The 21,614-nt window shown below is 36.4% G+C and overlaps 2 protein-coding genes across 3 annotated transcripts in view; one reads left to right on the top strand and one right to left on the bottom strand.

The window, feature by feature from the left end:
• Nucleotides 1–56: 56 nt before the first annotated feature.
• Nucleotides 57–3,268, bottom strand: LOC149424577 (coiled-coil domain-containing protein 43). The gene is made up of 4 exons (XM_089631419.1): nt 3,060–3,268; nt 2,487–2,714; nt 1,686–1,837; nt 57–1,189 (listed from the first exon to the last, which is right to left on the bottom strand). Exons 1-4 carry the CDS (start codon nt 3,222–3,224, stop codon nt 1,117–1,119), a joined length of 618 nt encoding a protein of 205 aa, XP_089487545.1. The 5' UTR covers nt 3,225–3,268; the 3' UTR covers nt 57–1,116.
• A 350-nt stretch (nt 3,269–3,618) lies between these two features.
• Nucleotides 3,619–21,614, top strand: part of LOC149424576 (protein SERAC1-like) — a 24,536-nt gene continuing 6,540 nt past the window's right edge. Inside the window, exons 1-13 of one of the 2 annotated variants that reach the window (XM_089630884.1) lie at nt 3,619–3,876; nt 4,031–4,202; nt 4,869–5,004; nt 7,828–8,042; nt 9,063–9,336; nt 10,243–10,431; nt 10,936–11,037; nt 11,727–11,805; nt 11,893–11,991; nt 13,592–13,791; nt 15,446–15,586; nt 16,237–16,438; nt 19,964–20,186. In XM_089630884.1, the coding sequence (XP_089487010.1) occupies nt 3,779–3,876; nt 4,031–4,202; nt 4,869–5,004; nt 7,828–8,042; nt 9,063–9,336; nt 10,243–10,431; nt 10,936–11,037; nt 11,727–11,805; nt 11,893–11,991; nt 13,592–13,791; nt 15,446–15,586; nt 16,237–16,438; nt 19,964–20,186 (2,130 nt within the window). In that variant the 5' untranslated portion in view covers nt 3,619–3,778. The remainder of the gene's footprint in view (nt 3,877–4,030; nt 4,203–4,868; nt 5,005–7,827; nt 8,043–9,062; nt 9,337–10,242; nt 10,432–10,935; nt 11,038–11,726; nt 11,806–11,892; nt 11,992–13,591; nt 13,792–15,445; nt 15,587–16,236; nt 16,439–19,963; nt 20,187–21,614) is intronic. The other variant, XM_089630885.1, reaches the window with a different exon arrangement.

Genomic DNA, 21,614 nt, shown 5'->3' with positions numbered 1-21,614 from the left:
TTATGAATCACATTAATTTGTTTTAAATACAATAATATTTTCCTAAAGATCTTTTTTTCTGTTGCCAATGCAATGATGTCCTATTTTGAACAGTTAATAAGGTGTAAAAATAAATGTGGTTAGGATATGGGCAATAGAGAAGAGGTAAAGGCAGCCAGTGGCAACAAGATACGTCGCTGCACAACAACATTCTGTGACAAATAGATTTATATTTATGTAACACATAATATTATACATAATGTTTTATATTCAGTCAAATAAATGGGCTAATAATACTTTCTGATTTATATATTTACGACATTTGGTTGGCACTTTTTAAGTTTTAATTATATTTTGATAATATTATATTATCTTCATTCTTTTTAATCAAAATGTTCCCCATAATATCAATATGCCCTGTGTAAAGTATTCTATTTGAAAATATTTTTAGATAATTTATAACTTAACTATAAATATTTTTAAATGCTTTTAAGTTATTTCCCGTAAAGAAATTAGTTTGCAGATGAACTACAACTTGTAAAGGACAGATTCATGTTTACAATGTTGAGGGTAAAATTTATTTCAGGTAAAACAGAACTGAATCCTAGTTGCCAATTAAATATTAGCTAATATTAAGCTGTAATTAAATATTATAAAACAAGGTTTGCTGAATTTCATCCTGGCCATCTTATGATGCAGTAAAGAAGTTCCACCTAGAATAAAACAAAGTATCGAGCAGCAAACAACCTTGATACAATTTAATGTTGATGTCTTTTAACATGTCAGAGCAGTGGTTCCCAACCTGTAGTCCACTGGCCACTGGTTGAGAACCACTGTCTTAGGGGGTACATGTGAAGCGCAAAAATAAAATGATGTTAGAAAGATGACAAAAATATCTAAGCAATACATATTTTCGATTAATTTACATATTTGTTAATATAATATGTATCTTGTATCGCAGAAATAAACAAATATCATGGTAAATTTATAATTGATTGGGCAAGAGTAGGTATGTGCCGCACTTTGCCAATATAGGTCAGCAGCAGATCAGTAAAGTTGGTACATAATGTATTATCTATGTAGGCATTGACGTTCCAATAATAAATAAATAAATATGAACTTTCTTTGTCATGGATGCTACCGCTTCCTTTCATTTTTCTGTGTCTTACGCTTCTCCTTTTTATCTTCTTTGAGTTGTCTTTGTTTCTCTCTGGAATAAAGAATTTAAAACAGAATAAGAATTTTATTAATTTTCTATAATACACTACATATATTTATAATACAATCACAAAAACAACAGTTTTAAATTTTATACTAAATAAATAAAATACACATGTTTTGCTTGTTTATTCAGCAGACTAAACTTCATTGAGCATTTTCAGCATGCCTCATGTTATAATGTGCAAACTTACTAACGAAACAGTGATATATGCGTCATTTTAAATTTCTAAGTTTGCACACAATTTTTGTTGTTCCGAGAATTTGAAACAAAACACCATTTTAAAACATCACAGTATCGATACAAAAACCAGGAATTAATTAAATGAAAATACTGTTATAAATAATTACAAATTATGGTTGAGTCTTTCTTTTATCTACTAATTTAATAATAAGTACACTAAGGACTTTGACTCTATTAATTTTTATCTCCCTAGTAACAAGACCGTGCTTTATAATGAGAGATGAATAATTAGTTTTATACTAACCGATCCTCCTTATCTTTTTCTTTTTTCTTAGCAGATTCCTGTTTGGCATTCTCCCTTCTCTCCCGAGCGGCGGCTGCCACATTCAGGGCGTTGGTGTTCCTCATTAAGTCTCCGTCGCCTTCTCCGCCACTCGTGTCTCCCCCTCCATCCTGCTGTATAAAAATATCCATTCATTACTTATTTTTAAATCCAAGTAAGGTAAAGATTCCCAGATCATGAATAACCCAGCAATATTAGAATTGACCAGTGGACTGCCGAAGGTTCTCTGTAGAACATGCGAGCATTCTAATACGATCATTGTTAGAATAATTTGCGATGCGATTTTGTCGCTGTGAAAAATGTAAGAAAAACAAAATCAGCATCGTTTCAGCTAATAAAACTTTGGGTTCCACTAATATATTTTTGTTTTATGCTCCGGCCTTCCAACAGGATAATTGAGAGCAGCAAAGTTGATTGGAGGACTGAGCCCATAATGCCCGGGTGCAAACCTGATGCTTGGGATCACTCAGCCACACCACCGTTGTATTTTACCCATTTACGTATTTATGATATTTACCCGTTTAGGTGTAACGAAACATGAATTAAAGACTTTCTAGAAGATAAGTCATCACGTAGCACCACCAGGAGATGGTCAAAAGGGATTTAGCTCTTTCAGTATAGTAGCATCTCACATGCCACGCGAGGGTTCAAAATCTAAGTGATTGTTGAAATTGAAAAGTAGCACTTTCAAGGTTCAGGAGGGAAGCGTTGTAAAACAAAAAATGTATTGTGTATGTGTGGATAAAAAGTGTCTTCACCAACCTCATTGTCAGAAAGCTGACTGTATTGTGACAAAATGGCTTCTCTTATTTTCTTCTCCTCTTCTGTGTACTTCTTTGGAGCTGATGTGGCAAGGGTTTGTGATCCTAATAGCTTTACCAGTCTGTCTTCTACATCTACCGCGGTGGAGGAGGATGGAATTTCAACAATTTGGCGGCAACAGTCCCACTTTTCCATAATCTCAAACACATGTTTGTTGATGTCATGTTCCTAAAAATAAATTTATGTTAAATAGAAAGAGAACCTCAGAATCATACCGAATTGTTTATTTTAACAGATCCCACAAATTAGTCTAAGTCACAACAATAAATTGATATCCAAGCAGTTCAATAGCATGATGTTCAATTCCCTGAATAAGGGAATCACATAATAACCTCAAATTTGTTAAATGATAAATAATGTATAAAATGTATTCAGAAAGTTGGAAAATTAAATAAATAAAATTGGAAACAGGAAATACAATTTCATTATTAAATAGTACAGCCAAACTTTTCATTTGTATTTTTCTAGATTTAAATCCAAAGATCCACATTGGGAATTAAACGTCAAACTCACAACAAAGTCCGATATAATAGCCTCGAGGGCTTCTTTTTTATCTTCGAGTGTATCATCTCCGTCTAAAATCGCAGTAATGTAAGAACCAAAAACACTTTCATCACTGTTCAGAGATTTGAGTTTATCGATTAACCAAATTCCAAATTCGTCGACCGCCGCCGCCATTTTCACCCCCAAAAATAAACTAACGAAACAAGAAACTAGAAATCCGACCAGTCCCTTGTTTTTTTTCTTTTCGTGGATATTACATTACACGGTGGAGAAATTTTATTGACCATGAGCAAGAGCAAAAACAAGTGAAGAAATTTTTCTCTATTTTGAGTTTTACCAAAATAATTTTAATCTGTTTTTTATTTTAGTTTTAGTTATATTCGTTGTATTTTAGCCAACTTACGAAATGAGTTCTAGCTATGTTCTAGCCCATAAAAACCATTCTCTTCTAGCCGTCTGTTTTCTAAAATGTGTGGCAAGTATTGAAAAAATGATTTACCAATATTTTAGTAGCTATTTTTATCAAAAATATCCGTATAAATTAGATTCCATAGAAAAAAGACCCTTACATATTTTTTTATGAATTCGTGTGTTATTATGTCAAAGTTTTGTTTTCAATTTGAAAACGTCGGTCGTTATCTTTATTTGATTTAGTAATTACAAGTTCATATATAATGTAATTATTAGACGAAAATTTAATATGTTCAAATATTTAACGAAATTTATCAATGATTGTCGGAATTAAGAATGTGATATGGAATATCCGCCTGAAAGGTTGGAGTTATGTCAAAAATTATGCAGGAATCGCTGCTGTCGCCAGTGTGGCGTAAGTATAATATTATGCATAGTAAATATAAAAATGTATTTGTATTCCGAATTTTTAAAATATATTTTGTTTACATTTTCAATTCACGATGTAAGTTTAATATGATGATGAAGTTGCGCAATATCATGAGTCAGACATTATATGTTATTTGCAGTTGGGGGGGAGCGTGGTTTGGTGTCTACCAAACTCGTAAGACGCTGAGCTCAGTGGTGGTGGGGCATGCCCTTGATCGAGAACGCTCAGGTGCCCCGGAGTATCTATACTACAATGACCCAGCTCATGAGCAAACCCTTCTGCAGCTTTTCCAGGCCAAAGGCTGGAGTATTGTGAGTACCTTTGTACATACACAGGAATCATGTATTTGCTTTTTCAAAACTACTTCTGATTGACTATGATTGGATTCCTGGGAATGGGAATTCACATCACAATCGCCTAAGCGTTGAGTCTAGTTCTTAGACACCATTTCATTTTAAAGTATAAAAATATTGCAAACCTAAGGACAGGTTGTTTTGGAGAATTTGAACAATTCTTTAATTTCATTTTCAAGTTCTGTGATAGATTTGGTTATGTTATTACTTTAGTTCAGTCAAGCAACTAGCCTATAATTATATAATGACAGAACTTGAATAGGACTTTCACAGAACCCGGAAATGAATGTTGAAGTTTTATGAATTTTTCAAATTCTGGGAACATCCCATCCTTAGATTTTTAATCCTTGTTTGAAAGTCAAGAGGTGTGCGTCAAAAAGTGTCCAGCTCATAATAGTATTAATATAATAAATTGTTCCATATTTCAAACAATTTAAAAATTATGTATCACATCATAATCCCTAAAATTAAATTTAACACTTACAGAATTCAATACTTCGTTTGTGTGAAAGAACTATGAAACAAAATTGTTAGTCTTTACCACACAGGTGTGAGTTCCCAATATTGGGATCGATACGTGCTATTTGTTCAGTATAGTTATAATTATTTTTTTTAATTTGTCAGTGGCCATATGTGGGGAAATGGGCTCGCAGATGGCGGCGAGCGGTGTGGCGGCGCTTGCTGCAGGTGGCGCGGTATGGCGACCCCATAGAGCGCACCCGCGCCTTGCATCATCTCAAGCATCTTAGGCATCTAAAGGGTAAACAAACCATTATTCTATAGCTTCCCTGTTAGCATTGACAGCACTCCTTCTGGATAGCTGGATATTTGAACAGTAAACTCCTGATCCTGACCCAAAAAATATTGATCAGTCATCATTAAACTAATGTTATTTGGTTTATTGGTTAATTCACAATTTGTAATTTGCTGTTCTTATCTCTTAACCATGGATTAGAAAACTGTAAATAACAATGGATGCTTGTACTTTTGGGCTTATCTTTTAATTTCTCATGAATTCAGTATGTTATATCAATTCTCAGCATTTAGATAAAATGACATAAGTAATTTGCCTGAATCTTCGAATAATCATTTTAAAATCCTACTTGCCTTAGAAATATATCCCAAATCTCATGTATTTTTTTAATTGATCTGTAAATTTTAAATATATTAATGATGCTTTTGTATATGCCTTGACCGCTCCAACCCGGCCAACTACCGCCCCATAGCGATCACATCAGTTCTGTCCAAAGTGATGGAACGTGTGATCAACGACAAACTGCTCACATACCTCGAGAAGAACAAAATTATCAACGACCGTCAATACGGATTCCGGCGGAACCGCTCGTGCGGTGATCTTCTCGCGTATGTGACGCATGTTTGGGGGCGGTGCCTGGAACGTCACGGTGAGACCCAAACGGTCGCACTAGACATATCCAAGGCCTTTGACCGGGTCTGGCACCGAGGACTTGTCAACAAATTGCATTCTTACGGACTTCCCGCATCCCTGTGTACGTGGATTGCTGACTTTTTAAGGGATAGGTCGATTCAGGCGGTTGCTGACGGTTTCACCTCTTCCTCGCACTCCATAAATGCTGGCGTCCCACAGGGATCGGTTCTGTCTCCGACTTTGTTTTTGTTGCACATCAATGACCTTTTGACATGTGCACCGATTCATTGTTACGCGGATGACAGTACAGTTCATGATAGCTTTTTGTTTGACAAGCCCCCAAAGGGCACACAAACTCCAACGGCTCGGAGGGCTTTGAAGCAGAGAATGGACGGTTATCTCGAGAGTATTTCCTCCTGGGGTAAAAATAATCTCGTCGAATTTAATGTTTCAAAGACCCAATCCTGTCTGATTACGTCTAAAAGGGATCCAAATGATAATCTAGTCTCCTTCAACGGAAGCAATCTTCCGAACAGGCCTTCCATTGATATGCTTGGTGTAACTATAAGTGACCAGCTCAGGTACGGGGGCTCCATCGAAGCTAGAGTAAAGTTGGCCTCTCAGAAGCTGGGCGTACTGTACAGGGCCCGCAGATACTTTAATAGTACACAACTGCTCACCCTGTACAAATCGCAAGTGCGCCCTACTGTCGAATTTGGCAGCCATCTCTGGTCTGGAGCCCCAAAATACCTGAAAAAAACCCTTGACTCTGTGCAGAAACGGGCGGTCCGTTTGATAGATTCCCCAATCTTAACAAACGGACTGCAATCTTTAGAGCACAGGCGTCAGGTAGGTATGCTGTCCTTGTTCTATCGGTATTACAATGGAAGATGCTCTGAGGAACTAGCGTCATTGATCCCTTCGGCACCGGTGCGTAGTCGGGATACACGCCAAACGCGCGCCCAACATTTGTACACAGTTGACACTTGTCACATGAGAACGGGTCGCTTCTATGATTCGTTCTTAAGTTCAACAGCTCGGCTGTGGAACGAACTGCCGGCCTCTGTGTTTCCTCCCTCCTACAACATGGGACTCTTCAAGACCCATGTTCACTCCTTCCTCTCCACAAAAAGACCCTCCACACAGCATCCCCAAAGATGACATAGGCCCTGAGGGAAATTATTTTCTTCAGGGCCTCCTGTGTGGAGTAAATATAAAAAAAAAAAAAAAATATCCAGGTTCTTTCTGACACAGCACTGTTATTAGATAATGATCTCAAAAATAGACTTCCGGTAGAACTTATTATTTAATTATTAGCGATCTTTTTAGAGGCTTTGTACACAGGAATTGTCAAAATTCCACTGTTTTTAAATACATCTATTTGAATGTCACTTTTTTTTCGATAATGAATGAATGCGTGCACATCTTGAAATCAACCCATTTCCCGGCATCCAATCGAGCTGAAACTCGGCAGATAAACTCGTCGTTGATGACAATGCATTCTTTTGGTGGCAATCACGTACGCACACGCGGACATATACGCATTTCTCTGAAATCAGATGACTTTACAGCAGTTAATATAAAAAATAAATGTCATTCCTACCCAATCGGCATTTGGCGAGGTTAGTAGAGTTGTTGACTCCAGGTCCTGGGTAGGAAGGTTCAATCCTCAGTCAAACAAATAGGAAGTTTTTTTTAAAGACATAAATATATGTACCTAGTACCTATAGTAAAAAAAATGTATTTCATGGGTTGATTTTTTTTCCATTTTATGCACAACTGAACTGCTCCAATAACAATATTTTTTATTTAATTAATTTTTAAATTGAAGATTCCACTTTATTAGTATTCTGGGAAATGAGGAGTACATTTGGTAGTTGGTACCAGAAGTTCTGCATTATCACAGCATTGCTTTTTCCACTGATTAGATAAACCAATTGAATTGTGTTGTGGGCATATCTTGTGTGCCTGGAGAAACCTCAATTTTTCCTTACTTACTTTCTTGAACAAACAATCAATCTCATCGGCCTGTCTAGAGCCTAGGAGTGGAAAAATTATTTGTAATTTGGCGACTTTAGTTTTCTTTTAAATGGGTGTACATCGCACTTGTAGGGATTATCTGTTCAGATAAAACTTTCTTTCTTTCTTTTTTTCCTTTCCTATGAGCCAATAATGCAATTTAGAATATGTGTCTAGACTGGGAGGTGTGGTGGATAGCCCAGCGCTTGGACGGGCCCTCGGCCGTGCAGCTTGCGCGCATGGGGGCTGGGCCCCGCCTACTGGGGGCGCCCCCGCTGCCGCCCGCCCTGCGCTCGCTACCGCCGCGCCTGCCCCTCACTCGCCTCGCTCAGCTTTTGCCCCACCACCACTGTCTGGCTGCCTATCTGCAGAAACACGGAGACCCTCACCAGGTATAGATATCACTTGTCACGGATCGTACCAGAGACCAACTTGACCAACAAAAATAGCCGAGCTTAAAAACAACTACTTGCACTGCTACTTACCAGTGTGTGGTGTTACACTTTATGTACTAGAAAGTGGTGTAGTAAGTAGCAGTATGTGGTGTTACACTTTATGTAATAGAAAACGCATACTGATACTTGAATTGAGCAAACCAAACTGTAAGGACGGGTTGTTTCGGAATATTTGAACAATTCATCAAATTTCAACGTTCATTTTCAAGTTCTGTGAAAGATTTTTTCAAGTTCTGTTTTTATTTCAGTTTTGTCAAGCAACTAGCCTATAATGATATAATAACAGAACTTGAATTGGACTTTCACAGACCGCAGAAATGAACGTTGAAATTTGATGAATTGTTCAAATACTCCGAAACAACCCGTCCTTAGGACGGGTTGTTTCGGAGAATTTGAACAATTCATCAAATTTCAACGTTCATTTCCGGGTTCTGTGAAAGTCCTATTCAAGTTCTGTTATTATATCATTATAGGCTAGTTGCTTGACAAAACTGAAATTAAAACAGAACTTCAAAAAATCTTTCACAGAACTGGAAAATGAACGCTGAAATTTGATGAATTGTTCAAATTCTCCGAAACAACTCGTCCTTAGAGTGTAGGAGTTCGTAATTACATATTCATAATTCCAATAAATACATTGGAACATAATCCTATTGAATTAAGCACAAAGAATTGCATTTCAAAAATAAAAATATCGTTAATAGAGCATTGCCAAGCAAACAGTTTTTAATAAGTCATATTCTTGTACCTGGCAATAAGCCACCTTTGTTCTGTAAATTATGTAATAAAATGTATCATCAAGCATTTCGCTCTATTCATCGTAAAGCATCCTTGAGGTGTTTTTTTAAATATTAGTGCTATCAAAAATAATTCTATTATTTTTTTGTACCCAAAATAATTTTGAATTGAGGTTTATTGTGAGCTGAGTGACTATGAACTCTTTGAATCTTTTTCCAGGATGTACAACAGCTGATGGACTCTGATGGAGCTCGTTCTCGTGCGGCCCCCAACTCTGAGGAAGAGCTGCAGGAGGCCCTGGGGGCTGCCTTGCACCACCTGGCAGGGAGGGTGGGAGGGGCCCCCGCTGCCATCCACTTTGCTCAAGATGGGGGCCTAGCCCTGCTGCAAAGGGCTGCCAACTCTCACAACAGGGAACTACAGCTGATGTCCGCGAGACTGCTTCTTTGCCTAGCACCCTATACAGAACTGCTGCCCATCGTTCACAGGACAGGTAGACAATATAACATTCATAATAAATAAGTTAAACAGAAATGTGTAGCTTCAAAACTAGCAGATTTCTTGGGCATATTTTTCTCGGTCCACTAGCTGCTTCTAATTTCATCTTAACTTATTATAAAAATATTGTATATATATCAATAAAAATAGTATATAATATATCACTCAAATTTAATAAATATCACTCTGTCGATTTATTATCAATATTAAATTTACTGAAAGAACACAACAAACGTGTGCAACTAGAATTGGCTCTATATTGAACTTGGAACTAAAACTTCTTTTGGTCAAAGAAAATATTTATATCAGGCACCACTTATGTTTAATATTCTTCCAAATCACATTAAGTCTACCAATTCCTTAGTTAAATTTTAAAAAAATAATTAAAATGTTTGTATTGACAGACAATTGTCTTAATATTTTTTCATCCTTGTCCTTTCTTAAATAACAAGATTTTATATAAGTCCCATTTGCTAAAAACTGAATGTCACCCTAGCTGTCTTTATTATGTACTTGCTTCTTCTTGGGAATAATGATTAATAAGAGTTCAATAATGGTTCAAATATTGTTACAATATATTGTCAAATTACCCATCTGGTAACTTATCAATACATTTTTTTTCTTTCTTTTTGAAGTATTTTGTATTTGTATGTAGTATTACTTTATGTTTGTGATTACTCTACGTTTGCTTCACTCAAATGTAAATTGTTAACCTCGATACAGGCTTAGTCCTAGTGTGGTTCATTTTTATGAGAAAAAACGTGATTTATGTATCACTCAAGCGATTAAATAATAAAATATATACATATAAAAAGAAAACAGAACAGCCTTTCAAAATATTTCGTTCTTCCCTTTCTTATTTATTTTACACCACTCATTGGTATAAACCATTATTACTCAGGTCTAATCAAATCTCTTGCACGTTGGCTGGAGAGTGATGATGCGGAGCTAGTGTGCCTGGCCGGGGGAGCGCTGGTCGGGCTGGGAGGTGGCGGCGAGCACTACTGTCCCGCGGTGCAGCTGCTTCACCCTACCCACATGACCAACACGCCCATCAAGCTGGACGTGATCACCGTGCATGGCCTGCTGGGTACGTAAGCGTTGACTTTTTTTTATTTAAAATTAAACCAATAATTCTGCGAACACAAGCTGGACGTGATCACATCCAAAAAAAATTATAATTCTAGCTTTCTCTTATTTAATAAATCAAACCCAAAATTCGTAAGTAACTTAAATATATTCCTACCTACTTAATTATCATGAACCATTTTCTTATTTCAAATAACGAACTTTACAAATTGTCCAAAGAAATGTCACCATCTCAATGACAATTCTTTTTTCAAACTTTCTTGTAGGTACCATAATATTGACCATTCCGATCTGACAACTCATGGTAGAAACTATGATCAAGAAAACTCCAAGAATAAAAAAGGACTTTGCTACGCTCTGTCAGAACAGCGTCATTCTTCACGACACGTTTTTTATGTTGTGATTGTTGTGTGTACGCATATCTTAAAGTGGTCCCGATAATATTATTTTGTGTTTAGATCGCATATACCATGTTTTGTAATTATGCTTGTAATTGGGTTTCAAGGTGAACCATTTGTAACCTGGAGACAACGAGACATAAATGAAGATGAAAAAAAAGCAGCTCAAATGGAAATAGAAGCTGAGGATGATGAAGAAAGACAATATGGTAAGAATAAAACATTATATTATTCTAAACCAGCTAGAGCTGTCTGTGTCCGAGACTTAAGATTTATTGTTATGGATTGTCATAATTTTGTCAATTTAATTTTTTTTTATGTGGCTGTAATGTTAATTTGAACATGGCCTTTATGATCTAAACGGTGATAGAAAGAGAAAACACCACGCTTTATATTCAAATCTAGAAGTTAGCAAAAGAAGGTGGCTGTTAAATATTGTAAGGTATCCTGGGATCTTCAGTCGAAAACGCATTATATATTCGGAACAAAGGTTAACTTTTATTGCACTAACGAATCACAGATTATAAATATTTTTTTCCGACCCGAAAACCACTTTGCAGACTCAGGTACAAAGATCTGCTTTACTGTTACTGCTTTTTGAAGAAAGAGGAGGAGAATGACGAGTTTTTTTGTTTGTTTATAATTAAAAACCAATATCACTAACCGAAAATGTTAAACACAATAATATTTACATATGAACATGCAATCTGTTTTACCTACTCCAATTACCTTGAAGGTTGGACACTAGATGGCAGTGAGCATTGCTTTTCAGTGGCCTTTATCGTTTTATTGTTCAATTTCTTTTGGTCTGGTGGTATTGATTGTTAGATGTAGTGAATTTTTATATTTAAAATGTATTTTACATATTATTATTTTTAATGTTTGTATTTATTTGCAGATCATGAATATGAATTTGTTCTCCGGGATCTACCGGAGTCGGCAATTCGAGCACCAAAGGATATAATTCTCAGTCACAGGTAAAAAACATGATCATCAATAATTGAAATACAATTTGTTTGAAACAAGTTTCTCGTGAATTTCATGTATTTATTATTTTATTGCAGAGGGCATCGTGGATTAGACAAGCAAGAGCTTCAAGAGTTGAATGAGAGGACAAGGTGTTGGCCCCGAGATTGGCTGCCTAGAGACTGCCCACACATACGGTACATTTGATAAGAATTTAATTAAAGTAAATATTTATCTTTTGTCCAAATCACAATATGGGGTTTGCACACCCTATATCTGCCTCAGCTTTTGTTAAGACTTATTTTTAATGAAAAAAAAGCTGTACCGTGTGACTGTATATTATGTAACTAACTAAATAACCACCACGCCTTGTCCCGCTGCGGTAGACCGCCAAAAAATTTTGTCTCGACATACATTCCTCGTTTCATCCACATTTATAATTTGTCTCATACATACCCTTCTGCTATTCTCAGACTCAAGTATTTGGTTCACTTGAACGCGTCATGTCTTCCTCAGGCGTCCCGTCTTATTCTACTATTCACTTTAGACATATATTCTTCTTACGCTCCTTTCTTCATTCCTTCACTCTACATTCCCAAACCATCTAAGCTTCCTTTTCTTAATCTTTAAGCTTACATCGGACTTGCATTTTTTGCAATTCTCCACATTTCTCAGGCAATCATAAATTATGCGCATAATATAAAACTGTCCAATATCAAGAGTTGACAGCAAATTTAGACTCTGTGTTTTAGCGTAGTTTGAAATGGTTTATCCCAAGTAGTTTAGCGCCCTTCGTGGCAGCCGGACGCGTCTTAACGCGTCCTAAGCGTCAACCGCTTTATGTTTTTTTAGTATTTTCAAGGGAAATGAAACAAAATCACTTTGAATTTTTTTTAAAATCAATCAATCAACATTTTAAATAAACTTATCAACCATTTATTAGAACTTATAATATATGATTTGAGTGCAGTGTGTTCAAAGTGAATATTCGGATATTTTGCTCAAAATATTCGACATTCGAAACGAACGTCGATCGGTAAATGCACCCCAGATGTTTTCAACGGAATTCTCGGAAACTCTGAAGGGCCTAGCAAGTGTTAGTAAGCTAAGCCCAGGGTAATTTATTATCCCGACCGTCGACTTTTATTGCGGGCAGAATGCACTGCTTCAATAATCACCAGGATGGATTCGCCGGACGTCTATGTGAGGTGTCAGCGCTTTATTAGCAGCAGAAACATACCTCGACGGATGACGAACCTCGTGCTAGCATTGTTGGTGGACGCGGTGGACTCTCTCGCTGCAGCAGCTGGTCCAGTTTCTTCACCACCTAGGATTCATTCTGCAGAGTCTCCATCTTCTATCTTCGTCGAACGTCACAGCGGTGCTGCCAAGGGCTGGTATCTGTGAGAGGATATTCTGTCAGCGCTTTATTAGCAGCAGACATATACCTAGACGGATGACGAACCTCATGCTGGCACTGTTGGTGGACGAGGTGGACTCTTTCCAGTTTCTTCACCACCTAGGATTCTTGCTTTAGAGTCTCCATCTTCTATCTTCGTGTCACCTGTTCCTGTACTTCATTTTACTTTACTTAACTTCACTTTATTTTTGTAATATTTATATTTTTTGTAATACCTGCATCAACTGTCAAGCGCCCCTGAGGTGATATCTCACAAAAGCGGCGCTATATAAATTGTCCAATAAATAAATAAATAGTGGGACTCCCATGCTTAAACTCTTATCACATAATATGTATGTATTATATTTATGGTGACTAAATCCCGATTGTATTTCCAGAGTGTTGGGTGTGAGCTACGACACGGTGATGACGGAGTGGGGTGCGGGCGAGTGCGAGGCGGAGAGCGGGGGCGGCGGACTGGACAAGCGAGCGCGAATGCTGGCGGAGGCGCTGCGCCGCGCCGGTGTGGGGCAGAGACCCACCCTCTGGGCCGCGCACTCCATGGGCGGGCTGCTCGTCAAGCAGATGCTGGTCCACTGTAACTATTATTACTCATAGACCTTAAAGACCTACAAAGAATGAAGCATAAATAATAGACACAAGGGAAATTGGTCAAGAATATGGTCATTAAGTTTTCAGGCAGAAGGATTTTCACTGACTTGGTATTTCTGTTTATAATTCTAAATTATGCATTTGATAGTTCAGAATTGCTTTTATTGATAAGCTTTCGGATTCCACCACGTAATACTAGAAGACTGGATTGATTTCAGTGCAGAAATATTGAGATTAACTACCATACGTACTCCTCATTGCCCAGAATACTAATGGAAAGAAATAATTATGCCGAGTCAGTGGACATGTAAAATTTACGACTAAATAAATAAAAGATTGTTGCTGGGGCGGTTCAGAATGGTTCGAAGGAACTTCACATTTGTTAGGCCAAGTATGTTTTTGGTGCATATTTGAAAGTGTGGACGAGAGAATTCCTTATCTTTACCTATGCGTAAGTGTGTAATGCTATGAAGCTTATAACATTAGGTACCTACCTAATTTTACAGAATGTGTTTTATCACTCTTTTTATTTTTTTTATATTATTTGTAGTTTTTAACTTTTGAGAAACAAAAAATAATCAAACCAAAACAATTATAATAAATAATAATAATATTTGGATGATTTGTATAGCACTGTTTTTGTGCAGAATCACCTCAAGGGCGCTGAATACATAATTAGGTATAAGGAGTGAATGAGCCCATTGCCGTTTTTTAAATTTCTATTTAAATCTTTTATTTTTTCAAATTAAATTACGTAAGTGTACATGGTGTTTGGGAAACAGACAAAAAACTTTTAAAGAAAATTAACAAGAATATCGCTTTTATACACGGTGTCCGGAAACTCATAGTACAAGCGGGAAACTGGTGAATCTACGTCACATTTGGCGTTGATTTAGCCATTTAAGTTTTTTATTATAGTTGATAAGAGCTTTCGTTTTCGAGTAAGTCTAGCCCGAAGTTGGAATTCTTTAGGTCAAATTTTAAAAAATCAGTCGCTTTTGGGTTAATATGCGTTAAGAGTTTCCGGACCCCTGTATAACGTTAGAGTTCTAGAAAATAAAGTTTAAAAGAAATATAGAGCTGAAAGTAACCACAAAACGACCGACTACCTATTTTGAATTTAACAAAAAAACTAGTATTCCAACTACGGACTCGATTTACTTGAAAATGAAATGTTAAACAAAAACTTACACATCAAAATCGACTCCAAATGTGACAGACCAGTTTCCCGCTTGAACTACGAGTTTCCGATCACCGTGTCCCCTCCACCGTGCCAATACATCTCGCTGAAATAGATCAAGGCGTTCAAATATAATTTAATTTCAAAGTGACAAGTCAATTTTGAAACATTTGTAAAAATGTCATCCCAAAATACTCTACATCCCAAAATTAATAATTCTGAAGGCACGCCACACTTTTTTACTAGTTGCTTGTTTTATTTAAATATTTCCGAATCGGGATGGTGAACGACAGCGTACATATACGTGGTTGTAACTCATGTTTAATGTTACTATTGATACGGGAATGGACTATTACCGTCAGGAAGTGAAAAAAAAAAATTAAGTTTAGACATTTGAGAATTTCGGCTGGATTTATAACACGCTCTTTGTATTAAAATGATTTTATCTGTAATGTTCCAGCTCTGGAGTCTGAAGACGAGAGCGAGCGAGCCCTGGCCGCTAACACGTGGGGCGTGGTTTTCTACTCTACCCCACACCACGGCACGCGCGCCGCACACGCCCTTCTGTGGCCCTCCAGGGAGGTGCAGGACCTGAGAGAAGGTAAACAAAGACACCCTGTTTTAAAATAAGCAGAAAAAACCTATTTTTAAAATACTTAGCCCCAGCATAAAATACTGAAATGGCCCGAGAAACGGAGACTAATTAATGGGCAGTTTACTCGACCCCCTTAACTCACACCATACTAACTCTTTCATAATTGACTGAACCTAGCGAAGTCCTCTTTTAACTCAACCGTTTTGCATTTCGTCTCTGTAAATTTGTTTGTACGTTTCGTTTCAAGATGGTGGCCATTTTAAAATTTCAGTAAAGAATCTTTTTCAAATGTGAAATCTTCATTATTATTTGGACTCTTATTATTTGCAGTTTTTCAATATTATGGTACCTACCTACCAGAAGAAAGTTTGAAAAAAGAATTTTCATTGAGAATGTGACATTTCTTTGCACAAACTGTATAATTTCCATATGTGAAATTCATAATGCATAAAATACATGGTTCATAAATTAAGTAGGTCGGTATTTAAGTACCTACTTACAAATTTCAGAGGAATTTTTTTTGATTTATTAAATAAGAGTATATTAGAAAAAATATTTTTTGGATACGAGCGAGTTCTACTGTTCTCAGAACTACTAGTTATTTTGAAATAGAATATAGCTTAATACATAAATCTAACAAAGTGTTCCATCAACAGATAGCAGTGTCCTGAAGAGGCTCCACAGCGTGTGGCTGACGGGCGGCTGGCGCTGCGTGTGCCTGGCTGAGGGGCGCCCGACCCGCCTGTTGCCGGGGCTGCCGCGCATGTTGCTGGTGTCCCCAACCTCGGCGGACGCGGGCATCGGGCCCTGCTACACTCTGCCCCTCAACCATCTGGACATCTGCAAGCCAGCCACTAGGTGAGAATTACTTAAATGCAATGCGATGTCATTTCCATCATGAAATATTCATTCGGGCCCCAGAAAAGAAGACAAAATGTCATGTTTGATTCATATTTTGAACTGTTTTAAGAAAACCAATTGAAGACCCCAAGGCAAGAAGTTGTTAACTTACATTTTCGTAAAAAATGAGTTAGAATGCTCTCTAAACTAATTCGCATACGCTCTTTCCAATGAACACCATGCCAGAGCTTAAAAACGTCAAGAACATGCTTAAATCAATGTGATGAACATGTTAACTACGTGTTTCTGTGACATTAAGTTGATAAAATCAGGGCAAGAACTTGTTAACTACTAAGTTAGCAAGTTCTTGCCGTAATTCTGTAATTAACAACTTCTTCCCATCTACATTGGTTTAGATTTCTATGGTTAACATGTTATTCACTCACTTTAACGTTTACTTTGGTGGTTTTAAAAAGTTTTGCAGTGGGTGTTTTTTTATTTAAAAATCATCGAAAATGAGTTCCAGAGGTGAAAAAATGGTGAAGATGTGTCAAAAGATGATCAGGGAATCAGGTAAGCTGTATAAAACATTATTGTTCATCTTAATTTATCCTTAAAGTAGTTTTAAAATGGGTGAATCATTTTTGTTTTGGTGTTTTTCTGTCTAAAAGTCAACAATTTTTTTATTGTAATGCTTATTAATTTGTTTCAGGAAGTGTTCAAGAGTCCACTAATTTAGTACAACCTGAGAAGCATTTAGAAATACCCCAAAATAATGTAATTTTAATGGATGGTAAATGCAAAAAAAATGTTTTACTCTGTGACTCTGAATATTCTTTTATGTTTTCTTATCTTTTAAATTCCTTCATTAATGCTTTACAATATTTCGTTTCAGAAAGTGTTCAAGACTCTTTGACTGGTGTTGAGTTTGGGATATTATTAGGAATATCTCAATATGATGTCATGTTAATGGTAGGTAAACTTAAACATACTTTATTGTGACACTAAATTCTTTTGAACATTGAACTAAAAATGATTATTTTATTGTACTTTGTATTTTCAGAAGATAATCAGAGTAGTCTAGAGTATATCGCTACTACCACTGGTACAGGAGATATAATTTTGGAATACGTACAACAAGATGAGATACTCAATACTTTAAATCAAACTGGTGAGTTTGATTTAAAGTATTGAGTAAATTGTACCTCGCATCCGATTTGTCAATCCCAAAACTGTATGAGCTCTATAATATGTTTTGTGGAGAAAAAGAGTATGCCCCTCTTTCGTTGAATCGTTACACTAGAATCTTTACAGAGGATTTCAACTTGTCGTTTGGTGTGCCTAAGACAGACACTTGTGGGACTTGCGTTAGCAAAAAATCTGACCAAATTCATGTAAATATGTACAAAGCTGCATTTGAAATGCAAAAACATGATAAGAAAAAGGCATCTGAATGTGATGAAACTTGTTTCATTACATTTGATTTGGAAAAGACGCTACCTCTCCCAAAGATATCCACAAAGTGGCTTTCTATTTAAGAAAACTGTGGCTCTATAATTTGGGATTACATTGTGTGACAAAGGAGTTAAATAGGTCATATTTCCATGTTTGGAGTGAAAACGAAGGGGGCAGAGGGAGCGAGGAAATTGCCAGTTGTTTAATGGCCTTTGTCAACACCATGCAACTTCAGAGCAACAAGTCTCACCTTATTGCGAGGAGTGACTCTTGTGCCGGTCAAAATATAATTTATTATGTTTTGGAAATATTTAATTCTAGCAAAAAAATTCAAAATAACTGACCATAAATTTCCTGAGGTTGGTCACTCATATATGGACTCTGATAGAGATTTTGCATTGGTAGAAAAAAAATTAATAGATGCCAGTCCATTCAATCAGTGGACCAATATGTAAATTTAATGATGTCGGCTAACACAAAAAATATACCCATCGTGACAATGATGGCTGATAAGTTTGTTAATATTAAAGAATTAGGGCAGCAATTGAACTTTATACACAATACAAAAAACACTATCGGAAAAAAGGTTAACTTTCAAAAAGGAATTCGCTGGATAAGAGTGGAGGAATTCGGGATTTATAAATATCGCGAATCACTCTCCGAAGAAGAGCCTTGGAAAGAAGTGGATCTTAAAAAAAGGTGTGAAACATTATCTTCCCCGCCAATGCTGTCATCAAAAGTGAGAGATAACAAAGAAATCGATGCGGCCAAATGGAATGATATCCAAAAATTGTTACCATACATGGATGAGGTTTTTCGTGGATTGATAGACTTAAGTCTCAAAAAAAAATTGACACATGCTCTGCTACCTTTTCTTTTCAATAATAATTATTATTTAGTTACTTTATATAAAAAAAATGTTTAATTTGTTTGATTAAATAAAACAACAAGAATTTAACATGTTCTTGCCTTTCAATTCTGTATCTTCCTCACCTATCCCTGAAGATGGCATGAACATGTTAACTACATTTTTTTGTAGAAAACATGTTTATTTTAACTTTTAGACTGCAAAACTACTTAATATTACTAGATGTAATGTAAATTTGGTTTGTTTACTACACCATGAAGGATCAGTACATTGTATATGACATTCAAATAAAAAATTATAAGGCAAAACGCAAAAGTCTAAATATCTCAGAATGCCTTCAATGTAAGTTAACAACTTCTTGCCTTGGGGTCTTCAATTGTTACTTTGGGTGAAATAAGTTAAATATTTTCAAAAATCAAAATTATTTCTTGAACAGATAATCAATTTAATTGGCCTTCTGGGGTGGGGTGGTCTTATGAACATAAATTGGTAATACCAGTTTTCTTTCAAATCTGCGAATGTAAATCACACTTCTGGGGATTTTCTGTTCGGTGGTGAGAATACTATTGCACCCACAGGACAATATACCTGGTGGCCAGCCTTTAGACTTCCTTGAGCAGTTTAGACGAAACCTTTGTATAAAAATGTCTACCGATCTTATTAAAAAAACTAGCATAGAACCGTGAAAAATCATGTAATAGTCTGAATTCTTGAAAAATCTGTTCCTATTTTTAAAATAGCAATTAAAATATTTTTCTGTTCAAATATTATATTATAGTTATGTACCTACCTCGCTTGTCTGAATTTTTCCAAAGTTCATTGAACCAGATTTCACGCCAGACTAACTCACAGCACAGACAATCGAAATTAGTAAATTTGATAAGCTTTTGGAGTAACAGGGTGTTTTGTAATAAAAAAAATCTGTATCTATAAAATTAGCAACACCATCGACTGTAAAGTTAACCGTGTCAAGCAGCAACTAACTGTGCAAAGTTCCAGACAAAATCCCATTTTTTTTATAGTGAATACCTCACAAGAGTCCCAACTGCTCCCGTCTGGAGCCAGTGAGACTATGCCAGTGAGCGCACGCCGGGTTCGAACCCGCGACCTTCGGAATGGCAGTCCAATGCGTTACCACTGGACTATGCCGGCCGTCATTGCTCCGGGCTGTATACCAAGCATTCTAAATACCCCAACTAAAAAATCCCTTTTTATTCCAGGCATTCCTTCATATACCGCCAAGTTGTGGAGATGGTGCAGCACGCCACGGGGGAGCGCTGCAGCCCCCAGGGGTGCTCCGAGTGCTCCTCACTGCCCGCCAAAAAGGGTAACTTCTTAACAGCTCTCTATGCCCGCATCTTCCAGAAGGAGATGCCCCGGGCCTCTGCCGAGGGGGGACCCCAATTCAACAGAAAACCAAAAAGGAAGGATGATAAGGAAAAGGTATATAGATCTTCTGGGATAGTTGGAAGAAATTGCCACACGGCAATAAGCCCACTTTTATACTATTATACACGGTGTCCGGAAACTCGTAGTACAAGCGGGAAACTGGAGAATCTACACCACATGGGGAACCCAAATAAACATAAAGTTTTTTGATTTGAGCGTTTTCACAAAAAAAAAATATATATTTTTCGGCTATTTTAGGGTTAAAGTTTTTTCTGGTGTTTAGGGTTGAACAACAGATGTTTTAACCCTGCAGAGCAGAAATATTTTATGATTACACCGGATTAAATGAAGGGTGATTTCGAAATAATGCTTCAAATCCGAGTTTCTTCATTTGTTTTACTTTCAAATAGTTTTAATTAGTTGGGTACTTTGATCTTCAGTAATAATTTATAAGAATTTGATTAAAAAAAAAAATAAAATAAAAATCAACTTCTAACTCGATTTACTCGATAACAAAAGCTCAAATAAAAAAAAAATATACTACAAAATCGACTCCAAATGTGATGTAGATTCACCAGTTTCCCGCTTGTACTACGAGTTTCCGGACACCCTGTATAGTCAAATATATACACGGTTTTCTGAAACTCTAAGGACGGGTTGTTTCGGAGAATTTGAACATTTCATCAAATTTCAACGTTCATTTTCGGGTTCTGTGAAAGACTTATTCAAGTTTTGTTTTTATATCATTGTAGGCTAGTTGCTTGACAAAACTGAAATAAAAACAGAACTTGAAAAAATCTTTCACAGAACTTGAAAATGAACGTTGAAATTTGATGAATTGTTCAGATTCTCCGAAACAACCCGTCCTTAGTATAAGCGGGAAACTGATGAATCTACATCACATTTGGAGTTGACTTTCATCGATTAATAAGTATAACTTTTTTTTAATTATAGCTTTCATTTTTGAGTAAATCAAGTCCGAAGTTGGAATTTTTTGTCAATTTAGTTAGTCCCTATGGGGTTTATCAGCTGTTTAATGTCTTTGAAAATGCGTCGACCTGGCTCTAAAAGTTTTTTTTTAACCCTTTACTTGCCGAAAACAAAGGCAAAAAGTTTTTAAAACAAAATGCCTAAGATTGAAAAAAAAAGTTTTTTATGTTCTCTGTGTGATGTCGTTTCACCAGTTTCTTGTACTACGATTTTCCGGGCACCGCGTATAAAATATAATGAATCTAATACATGTATAATTTGAATATTTGTATGTATATTATAATATACCATTTCATTATTTGCACTTTTGGGTAGTAAACTATAAAGCCGAAAATGTTGCCTCATTATTACTCTTGAATGAAGAGCTCTGATGTCATAAATTAGCACAGCTTTTCCTGGCTGGATTTTTTTCTGGGTCAGTCATCTTGAGCTCTGTAACTTTGAAATACATATTCATTTAAATGTCAGACATGAAGACAAGAAGCCGTGTTT

Source organism: Hesperophylax consimilis, chromosome 4 (assembly GCF_061612785.1).
Source record: "Hesperophylax consimilis isolate HC1 chromosome 4, BYU_Hcon_1.0, whole genome shotgun sequence".
Classification (NCBI taxonomy): Eukaryota; Metazoa; Arthropoda; class Insecta; order Trichoptera; family Limnephilidae; genus Hesperophylax; species Hesperophylax consimilis.
This window is presented reverse-complemented; position numbering and strand designations above follow the sequence as displayed.